The sequence below is a fragment of the Photinus pyralis genome, unplaced genomic scaffold (assembly GCF_008802855.1).
Source record: "Photinus pyralis isolate 1611_PpyrPB1 unplaced genomic scaffold, Ppyr1.3 Ppyr1.4_LG9, whole genome shotgun sequence".
Taxonomy (NCBI): domain Eukaryota; kingdom Metazoa; phylum Arthropoda; class Insecta; order Coleoptera; family Lampyridae; genus Photinus; species Photinus pyralis.
In genome coordinates, this window is record NW_022170878.1 from 17,160,519 (window position 1) to 17,171,857 (window position 11,339).

An 11,339-nucleotide genomic window follows, 5' to 3' on the forward strand; every position below is an offset into this window, starting at 1 on the left:
TATATGTCGTTAATGATCGTTAACCAGACTAAATTAAATTATTCTCTTGCGTATAGAAAAAGACCTCGCCGATGTGCTCTTTTCTGGATGCATAGATGCTGGGCGAACTGAAAATTAAGACCTCATCTGGCTGAAACGGAGAAAACTTACCCTGTGGGCTGTGGACCCATTTCGATGGACAAAGTAAAACCGCGGATGGCACGGTTTGATGTAAACGACCTATGGCGAGGAATGTCATCGCCTAGCCGTACAGATTTTCCTGTGGTCGTTCTATTCATTAAAATTATAATCTGCACGCACATTTTAAGCAATAAATCTGTTACAGTATTTAGGAAAGATTTATGGTTACTATCCTTCCTCACGCGTAATTTTTTCCAATCGCCTTCGAGCCTTTTGGCAACGAACGGCAGTCTACGTAAGAGTGTGACTAACAACTGTTGGCGTTTTTCAGTAAACTACCTTGGAAGCGTTCCAAGCAGGAAAGGCATTCATAATATCTCGCAAAACAGACAATAACCGAGTAATTTTAATTATTTACAACTTAATAAACCCCCCAATTTTCACCGTCATGCGCCAAATTTCTCTAATATTGTTCGAGAGAATTTAAACACTGTTAGCAATTCCTGCAATTGCCCACTTTCCTCTTTAGCCCTCCAAAATTATCTAGAAATAGTCCGTATACGCGGAAACGGGAATTGCAGAAATTTCTCGGCGAAAACTCGGGAAAAAAATTTCCACCATTACGCGAGTTTAAATTCGGCAATAAATCATAAGCGTCGCGTAATGCCAAAAGTAACGCAATGTTTTGTTCTAGGTCAAGCGGAAACAAAAACGCACACCCGTCATCCGCACTCCGGAAATACACATCATCGTTCAATCCGAGCTGACAGTCGTACGAACTTTAGCTATGAAAACAGCCCCAGTGTTCACGACCAGGGGTTTATTCAGATATACGCCGAACAGCACGTGAAGTTAACGCTCGAATGCGCCGTCAATATTAATTTCAGCACGAGCATTTGGCTGAAAGACGGCCAGATTGTACAGACGATACTTAAGGACAATATTAATAATAAACGTGTTAGTGGACATAGGTTTCTGGTGGATAGCAGTGGGAATCTGTTGATTGATAATGTACGGCTTGAGGACGACGGACGTTGGCAGTGCGAAGCGGAGGATGCTCTTGGATTTGTCGTTACCGGCAAACAAATTCAACTCACAGTTTTGGGTAAGTTTATACTGTAGAGAAACACGTTTTCCTAACCTTTGCAAACTTTGAAAGACGTAACCGAATTGACGATTCGAATCCCTACGTCACCGTGGAATGAACTTCAATGGTGTTGGCGGGATTATCCCGGATGATCCTTTTGTTACTTTTACTATACATACTTTTCGCGTCTCTCGCAGAAATCCACGCGTAAAAATCCGCTGCTTCGATTAATTAAACAAAGTTGTTGGTTCCCATTACGCGACGTAAGGTTTTACATTTCGCCCACTTAAGATATTTATGAGGAGGGATAAATTGGCAACGGCGAAAGAAGCGGGATGAGCTGGACATCTTCCAAGCGGTAGTGTCGAGCTTGCAGATTTTGTACAAGCGACGAACCGAATCGTAAACGACATATATTAATAAATCAGTAATAAAAGGGAAATATATTGGTGGGTTAATTTGGAAAATGGATGTAATCAACAGATAGTATCCCAGTACTTGATTCTCAAAAATAATCTTGTTAATGCTATGCTTATAAATTAGTTCAATAAGAAATGAAAGTGGTTGTAAGGCGCCCGTACAAGTTGATTACATCAGAGTATTTGTATAATCGTACAAGTTAGTTACATCAGAGTATGGTTTTAGGGGGACAATTTCATAGCGATCCATTGCGTATTGAAAATAGTAGGTACCCTGTGTAATTTTATTTTATAATTTCGCACCACGTCCATTTTGTTTACCGCGATTCCGATCGCAATATTTAAAAATTCTCATTAAGCGCACATCAAATCAGCACATGTATCAATCGGACGCATCCATGCAAATCGCGAACCGCATTTTGATTACGCCATTATCGGGATTCGCCCGCGCATTTGTAAACGTCAAACTGAAAGTGCGCGCGGAACGGCTTTCAGAAAAAGTAGTTATTCCTGTCCGTTTAAAGTTGTGAATCTGTTAATGATGGTTTTTGCGTAAACTGATTTGCATACAATCGACTTAAAGTACACGAGCCGCTGCGCACTAATTACGAAAGCGAGGAGTACTCGCGCGGTCGTGTTAAATTTAAATTAGCGCCCTGGCAGTCTTGAGGTTACCGATAAGCCTATTCACGAAATCCTTTCTTCGAGATTTCGTTAGCTTTTCAATTTAATGGGAGCAAAAGTTTAAAGCTGCTGGTATAAAATTCGATAGAGATGGCTATTTGAAGGTATGGTGAGACCTTCAACCATTAAATAACCTTCAAAAGCGAGTTTGCAAGTATTTACGAGCCCTTACAAGTAGCTAATTTATATGTCAAAAATCGCCAATGCTACGAACTTTTTGAAGGGCTAAGCCAGATTTTATTTTACATTTCAAAGGACTAAAATTTGAGCCTTTGGAATCTCTTATAGGTGTTATAAGTGTTTCATGGGATCTCTAAAGACTAAAGGGTTTCCAACCACCTCTAATGCTTGTCTAAAGGGCGTTTATTTACCTTAAAAGCCCTTTTCCCCTCTAGCTTCATTTTTTTAATTCTACGTTTTAGTGTGTTTAGGGGTATGAGAACCCCTATGAGCTTGTATGAATTTCTGAATGACTTAAACGCCAATCTGGTTTCATGGGTACGCTACAAAGCTTTCAAAAATTATCGAGGGGAGTCTGTTCAGCTTTATCGAGACTTTATAGAATCCTTATTGGCCATCAGTTGTATCTAAAAATGTCTATTCTTTACCACACAAGAGCTTCCTACCCCCTCGTGTGTGGTACCAAAATGAGCGTCCTTATGTGCCCAGTACGCCTAGCTCGCGCCTCTGCAGCCCTATCTGCTGCTTACGTCCCCACCTCCAACACCCGTCTCAGCCCGATGAGATTTGCGAATGGTATTTTATTTATTTATTTTATTATTCTTCGAATATTCCAAAAAATTCATTTAATTACAATTTTAACAATAATATCTGCAAACACCTCTAATAATTTTTAAAAATCTCGTTTCAAGTCTTTGTTGAAAAATTCCTTGTGAATTTCAATAAAATTTAATTTAATTAAAAAATCCTAGAGAATTTTTATAAACAAGGTCCTTCAAAAAAACTTGGAAAAAATCACTTAATGAAACCACCAGAATTTTAGTAGAAAGTTTTTTCCAAGTATAATATTTCTTGAAAACCAATTTAGGAATCTTCGTGAAATCGGTCGATGATTTTTAGTTTCTTCGGAAACATTCGACTAGTGAAAAACCTTTTGTAGAAGCCTCTTTCCAAGTATTTTTGGAAAACCTGTGTAGACCTCTTCAAGAAATCTGTATTATGCAATTTCTTAAAATATCTTATGAGAAACCTGGAATTTTTATAGAAACTTCTTTCCAACGTTTTCTTAAAAACCTGCTAAAAACTCACCTAGAGGAAAATTCTTGAATATTAATAGAAATTTATTAAATTAAAAAATCCTAGAGAATTTTTGTCAAAACTTTTTTCAACGGTCGTTTTTGAAAACCTTCGCTTAACGATACCTCCTCGAGAATTTTAGTAGCAACATTTTTCCAAGTTTTTCGTGAAAGGCTGTAGCAGTTTTGAGGAAATTTGTGGATGGTTCTTAGTTTTTAAGGAATTTTCTTCGAATATTAAAGAAAAATCATTTCATTAAACAATCCTCGACAATATTTGGTAAAATATCGTCCAGGTCTTAAAAATAAAACCTCTTGATGAAAAATCCTTGACAATTTTAATAGAAACCTCTTTCAAAGTCTTCCTTGAAAATCAGGGATCTTCAAGAAATCGGTTAATAATTTTTAGTTATTAAGGATGTTTCTTCAGAATATTGCACAGAAAAATCCATTTAGTAAAAAATCTTTTGTGGAAGCCTCTTTCCAAGTAAAAAACCTGTTTAAACCTCTTCAAGTTATTTAAAAAATCTGGAATTTTGTAAAAACCCATTTCCAAGATTTTCTAGAAAACCTGTTTAGAAATCTTCAAAAAATTTTTGGACAGGTCTTAGTTTTTAACGAATTTTCTTCAAATATTCTTTAATTACACAATCCTTAACAATAGTATTTGTAAAAAATTGTTCTTTCTTGAGAACCTGCTAAAAATCACTTAATGAAAAATCCTTGAGAAGTTTAATAGATTTAAATTTAATAATAAAAACGTAGAGAATTTTGTAAACAGTTCTTTGCAAGGACTTTTTTGAAAACCTGTTCAGAAATATTCAAGAAATCGAATAATTATTTTTATGTCTTAAGGACTTTTATCTATCTTTCGGAGGAAAAATCATTAAACAAAAAATCTTTAAGAATCCTTACAAGTATTCTTTAATTTTTGGATTTTGCTTAGGAACCTTCCGGAAATTTGTGGGTTGTTCTTAGTTTTTAAGGAATTTTCTTCGAATATTTAAACAAATTCATTTAACAAAAAAGTCCTTGAGAGTCTTTTGAATGTTTGTAAAAACCTCTTTCCACTTGTTGCTTGAAAATTTGTTGAAATATCAATTTTACCCTCCCAAAATTTTAGTAGGAACTTCACTTTAAGCCTTAATTGAAGATCTGTTTAGGAAATTTCAAGAAATCTGTTCGTGATTCTTAGTTTTTAAAAAATTTTATTGGAAATATTCCAAATCTAAATCAGTAATGACAAAGCGTCAAGAATTTTTGCAAAAATCTTTTTTCGGCTTTTTTGAAAACCTGTTAAATGGCCATTTAATGAAAAATCTTCGAGAATGTTTAGTAGATACCTCTTTTCAAGTCTTTCTTGAAAACCTGCTTAGGAATCTTCAGGAACGTACTTGATGGTTACTAGTTTTTTTTTTTGAATATTTTAAAAGAATCATTTAATTAAAGTCAGAGAATTTTTTTAAAACCTTTTTCCAAGATCTTGAAAATCAGTTAATGAAAAATACTTGGGAAGTTTCATAGAATTTAATTTAATTAAAAAATCCTAAAGAATTTTTGCAAAAACAGCTTTCAAGGGTTTTTCTTGAAAACCTGTTGAAAAATCACTTGAAAAATCCTCGAGAAATTTAGTAAAAACCTTTTCCCAAGTATTTCTTGAAAGTCTATTTAGGAATTTTGAGGAAATGTGTAAATGGTTGATAATCCCAAGGAATTTTCTTTGAATATTCTTAAAAACCCATTTAATTTACAAATCATCGAGAATATTTCTAAAAACGTCTTTCCAAGTCTTTCCTAAAGACCACTTTATAAATCTTCAAGAAATCGGTGGATAATTTTTGGTTCTTAAGAACTTTTCATATTGCACAGAAAAAATCACGTAATGAAAAATCGTTAAGAATTTTGGAGTAGTCTCTTTCCAAGCAATTTTGGAAAACCTGTTGAGGTATGTACAAGAAGTATGTCGATATGTAGTGCTTAATAAATTTTTTAACATTCAAAAATATCATTTTATGAAAAATCCAGCAATGATTGTAGGATTTAAAAAAAAAAAATGTGTTGGAATCTTCAATAAATGTGTGAATGGGTCTTTGTGTTTATCTTTCTTTAAAACCGGTTTAAGAATTTTTAAGAAACCTATAGATAATAACCTATAGAATCCTCGAGGATGATAGTGAAAACCGATTTCCATGCGTTTCTTGAAAAACTGTTAAAAAATCATTTAATTAAAATCGGCGAGAATTTTAGTAGAAGCTTCTTTTTAAGTTTTTCTTGAAAACGTGTTAAGAAACCTCCAGAACTTCAATGAAAGCTCTTTCATGAAAACCAATTCAGGAATCTTCGAGAAATCTGTTGATAGCTAGTTTTAAATACTTTCTACAAACTATTCAATTTAGTTATCTTCAATAAATTACTGAAAATTTAATTTAAAACGCATTTCACAAATAATTTCAATAACAATATTTAAAGTAAATAAAAAATTTCTTCTAGCCTGAAAGAATTGTTGAAAGTTCCCATAATGCAACTTGCATTCCCTCTTTGAATTGCAATACTAATTTTCTGTTTTAAGAATAACGTTGAATAAATAAATAAATCTTTTGAAGACTTTTAGTTCTTAAAAACTCTTCTTCGGCATATGGTAAAGAAAAAAATCAACTAACGAAATACTTAATAATTTTTTTAGAAATATCTTTCCAAGTATTTTTGGAAAAGTGGTTTAGGAATTTTCAAGAAAGTTCAGGATGGTTCTTAGTTTTTAAGGAATTTTCTTAGAATATTCCAAAAAATCAGAGGCGCATCAAACTGACATAATTATCTGTCGCAGTTCAAATCGGTGGATCAACCGGAACCGGATCGCCAGCTTGTTTGATTTTAGAGCTGCCTGACCATGATCATTTCCAGAACATATTGGTGTTGTGCGCATACAAGCTGCAATCTTGTGTGAAAATTACTTTATTTAATTCCATTTCGTTAATTTCGTGTTTCTCGCACTGGCTACGAGGTACAAAAACAGTAAAAGGCTAAGGTGAAAAACTCTCAGTATCAAACCAGAAACCGTGCAAAGTTTTACCATACAAATTGTGGATTCAAAACCGAGAACACGTATCTTCCTGGCGAAAATAAACAATTTTACCTCTTTCCCCATTATCATCATAAATCAATTTTTTTTCAGTTTTCTTTATACTTACAGAGAATTACATACACTTGACAGTTAACCTGCTATTTCGTGGGTACACATACCGAAACATCTACGCTCATATTTCGTGCGACCAGCATAAATTATCTACAGCTGTCTGAAAATTACAGAGCAGGAACCCCCTTCGATATGGAACAAAACAGTACAATTTAGAGTGTAGGTTTTCAGGGGACGATACTACGTTCTCCAGTATAACTTTGTTCATCCCCCGGGAACGTTATAATGCGTGTGTGTATTATAGTGATGTTTCTAGGTGCAGCCTTAGCGAATGGGGTCGCAATCGGGTCCTGCATTTCGCGTTTATCCCAACACGTCTTTGGTGGCCTTGAAACAATTTACGTTATCCCTGACCGCTCTGGAAATGACCGTGTGACCAGTGCAGTGAGGAATCCGTTAATTGTGATCAATCCACTTGAGCCCGTGCATAACGTCCAGATCGGCACGAACTGGGCCATTCAAGCGGATAACGAGCACTCCTTGTCGAAAACCTTGTGCTGGCTTAATTCGAGCGCGATTTGGAATCGAAGCATTTCAGCGAGGGGGAAGTATATCTTCGTGCTACCACCGGCAAATCTAACGTCACTTTTTTTGGAGCTGTGGAGCTACGACATTGTGCGTGCAATTGTGGCCATATACACAGATACATCCGTAGATTTTTACACGTCCAATCCCACTGATAACCACTGCGAGAATAGGGTGAGTGTAATCGAGTCTGAAAGTTGTGAGGCGACCAGTGTGACCATACTTTTGGAAAGGCAACCACCCAACGTGCGTAGATGTCGTCTGTATTTGGCGGTTCTTCAGGAAAAGAGTTTTAAAGATGCTCTATTCCATTGCAGAGCTATGTTTTGTCACACTTACATCGTTGTAATTAAAGCTCTTGTCGAATACTTGGGCCTACGCTTTAGAGCGGTTTACGAAAATTTCTCTGATATCGTAAATCAAGCTGAATTGGTCACAACTATTGTCGAAAGGGACCTTTCACAGTACGCCGATCAGAGTTTACCGGTGCACACGTGCAGGAACCTCTTTGTGCCTCCTAGGGCGGAAGTTCTACCTATCGCGCAAAGGCTGAAGTATATTTTCAATTGGGAAGCTTGGATCCTATTCGTTGTTTCGTTGTTGTCTGCAATTACAGCTTGGTGGGTTTGTCTTGTAGATTACGATGGAAGATATGCTGCGTCAAACTTTATTGAAGCCTTCAGTAGTATGATGTCGCTCCTTTTCGGCTTAGGCATTACTAGAATACCAAAGAAAAAAGTAGTAAAATGCTTTTTAATGATCTACATTTTTTATTGCATCCATATGCAAACTGCCCTTACCGCAAATATTTTTACCTTACTATCAGTTCCTAGATCAGAAGAGACAATCAAAACTCCAGAGGATTTGGTAAACTCAAAAATGCCGATTTGTGCAGTTGAAGGTTACCGTCCTGTACTTGTGGCCGAACCATCTGGGAACACTAGGTATTCAAAAATTAAGCGCAAAATAATTTTTTTCCCGCTCAGGAAACCATACCCAACAGAACGCGCCCTGGTGGGAGGTGAGTGCGTCGCATTGACTCCGGAATTAGATCTCTACATCTTACAGTATCAAATGCGATCATACGTTTACAGTATCTATGACCCGATGCTCATAAGGGATGAAGAGCATGTCATCCAAATGAGACAGGGGCATTACTTCACACGTACAATTGACGAAGTCATCGTACGTTTGATGGAGTCCGGGATATACCAAATCAACGAAAAGAACACCCTTATGGGATACCAAGCGTATGCTAAATCAGTGATGGTAGATTTGAGTGACATTGAACAATTGGGATTGGATGAGCTGTACGTTTTCTTCGTCATTTTTGGCATCGGCTGCAGCGCTTCTATCCTAGCATTTTGGTTGGAATTGCTAGTATACAAACTACAAACTACAAAACAGTAGCTGTGGTCACTCACCAATTTTGACTTTCTGTTTCTGCGTCACTTGTGCGAGTCCCTTGGTTCTGCACTGGAAACTACCCAGAGTACCTATCCAGCGCAATTAATTCTCTTACGTGAGTATTTATTGCACTTTGAATTTTTTTAATTTTCCCTATTTTTTTAAATTTCCTATTAGAATTTCTAATGTAGATCTCTTTGCCTTTTCAGAGACGACAGCATTTAAAGTGGCAACTTCAAATTCATTGCACTCCGAAGATCGGTTATGGCCTTGATAAGTTGGACTGGTCCGCCTTGTAGAATGTAAATATTCTCTGCGGTACTGGTAAAGATTTTACTGTAACAATTAGTTTTTTGCAATGAAATAGTTAATACCACGGCTAGCTCAGTAATGAATAAATTTTCAAAGACTATTACCTTGCAGAAAGTTGGTTCTTTATCCCCACTTACAATCTGGAAATTAAAACCTTATTATCTGGTTTGATCACTCATATAAATTGACTTGTTGGAAATTCCATCTCAAGTTTCCTTTAAATTTTTTTGTTATTTAAAGTATTGATGTATTTCATGTAATTATAATACAAAATAAAGTTTAAATTCCTATATCGTGATTTTAATGAATGATAATAAGATTTTTTTGATATCTGTAATTAATCAAACACCTGGTCTAATCAAAATTAATTTACGCGCCTCTGGTTGCTAAATAAAATTTAACCCACACAAATGAATGGTATTACTGAAATGCAAATAAAACTTTACAATTAATGAGAAAAAAACTAGCAAAATCTTTGGTTTGGATCTACCGAACATTCATAAAAAATACACAATCAGGATAAATTCCTGCAGGTCGAACTCTTCAGGAATGTCTCTAAACATAAATCTTTTATACAACATCCGAAAAAATCGACACCTATGGTTGCACACACAATGCAAGAAATTCAAAATAACTTACATTTTATCAATGACCCCAAGGCGATTTGGAAAATTAAAAATCGAACGAGGTAAAAATTTGGTTACTCGTTGAAAGATGGTTGACGAATTTGAATCCGGAACAAACCGTGCTTCCGGTTTCTCGCAATTTATTTGTCGAACTTTGATTTATTTACTGGAATAATAAAATTATTACCATGATCGTTCCGCAGTGTGAAAGCTTCCAAAATTACCCAAATTTCTTAGGGCCAACAAATGCACGAATTAATTGTCTTTAGCCTTTTGCCGGTTGCCGTTTACTATCGATCTAATAAGGCTCCGTGTGCACAGTGTTGATTGATAAACTTGTTTTTTTAATCCGCTTACTGGTCTAAATATATCCGCATTTTGCAGATTAAAGCCCAATCTCTACGTGGTAACCGTGGTAACCGTTTCAATTGAACATAAATGCGCCGTCCACTAGTTTTCACTACACGACAAAGTTCGCTCGATGATATGTAAATAGACTCACTTTTGTGTTGTACAGGGTGAGTTAACGATTGTGCGGAGTAACTTAATGCCTTGAAGATAAGATTTTTCGATAGAGTGCTTTTGTATTATTATATGGTTGAATATTCTCTACATTTTAAAATATTTGGAATTATACACGGTGCGCTCACAAAGTAGGGTGCCAAAATTGTGCATCTTTTAAATGGAACCCCCTGTATTTGAATGCATTTTTAATTCTACGTGTAACTGTACGACTTTTTTATTATATGGTTAATGTCCGAAAAATTAGTAGTTTTAAAGATAATTTGATTTCTAAGAAAAAGTGGGCATTTGCAAGCGTCAATATATTATAAAAATTATTACTTAAATATTGATTACAGGTTCTACATCTTTTATCCTGGGTAAAGTAAAAGTCAAATAAATACATCTACTATGAAACATTAAAAAAAATAGCTTACAAGGTGTTTTTTTGGTAGGTCTAAAGTTGCAAGACTTCATATTAAAAAATCTCACGTTTTTTAAATGGAACACCCTGTATATTTTTCTGTCATCTTTTAGCTCTTCCAAAAATCTTCAACTTTTGATAAAAATGTCCTATACCTATCTCTGATAGTTTTCGAAACATATTGGTTTTCTTGGTTTTTATATTCTAGTCTTAAATTCATTTTAAGTCCAAAAACTGGAGAATAAGTAAAAACATTTGACTACCAAGCAAATTTAATTTAACTCCTAATATCATCCAGTCAGTGATATTAGCTTCATTTTTTTTCATATTCACCTCGTTATTATGTATATTAGAACTTATTTCAGATTAAAATATAAAAACTAGGCAAAACAAAGATATTTGTTTATGTCTTTACTATCAAATTTATTCTCCCGTTTTTAGACTTAACCCTAGTTTACTGGCCACTAAAACTTTCAAGTTTACGGGCGTGGGGTGGAACGAACCCCACTCTAATTGTCGCCACCTGCGCGCCGTGTTTCCATGCATAATCTCAGAAAAAAAATTTATGGACATTGAAAGTGGCTGTGGGGTGCGATTCACCCCAGACCTGTAAATTAGGGTTAATAAGAAAAAGTGTTTTCCCAAGAAATTTTGGTGAAGTCGATTTTTGGTAAAAAAGGAAGGTAATACACTGGCTTTTTTTGAGCCCCGAGAAAAAATTGTCTCAGATCGACCCGGAAAAAAATTTTCTTATAGAATGTGGCCTGCAGAATCCATAATTTCAG

At 35.3% G+C, this 11,339-nt stretch overlaps 1 protein-coding gene across 1 annotated transcript; it reads left to right on the forward strand.

The window, feature by feature from the left end:
- Positions 1-231: 231 nt before the first annotated feature.
- On the forward strand, positions 232-8,441 carry LOC116180029. The gene is made up of 4 exons (XM_031499853.1): positions 232-415; positions 815-1,225; positions 8,111-8,305; positions 8,353-8,441. The coding sequence occupies exons 1-4, from the start codon at positions 232-234 to the stop codon at positions 8,385-8,387; spliced, it is 825 nt and encodes a 274-aa protein (XP_031355713.1). The 3' UTR covers positions 8,388-8,441.
- Positions 8,442-11,339: the final 2,898 nt, after the last annotated feature.

What these genes read in the sequence shown, in the direction of transcription:
- LOC116180029 (XM_031499853.1), top strand. Translation starts at nt 232, where the DNA reads ATGTCATCGCCTAGCCGTACAGATTTTCCTGTGGTCGTTCTATTCATT. An exon ending in AATTCAACTCACAGTTTTGG is followed by an intron (nt 1,226 to 8,110) that starts GTAAGTTTATAC and finishes CCTTACTATCAG; the next exon opens with TTCCTAGATCAGAAGAGACA. An exon ending in AGAACGCGCCCTGGTGGGAG is followed by an intron (nt 8,306 to 8,352) that starts GTGAGTGCGTCG and finishes TACATCTTACAG; the next exon opens with TATCAAATGCGATCATACGT.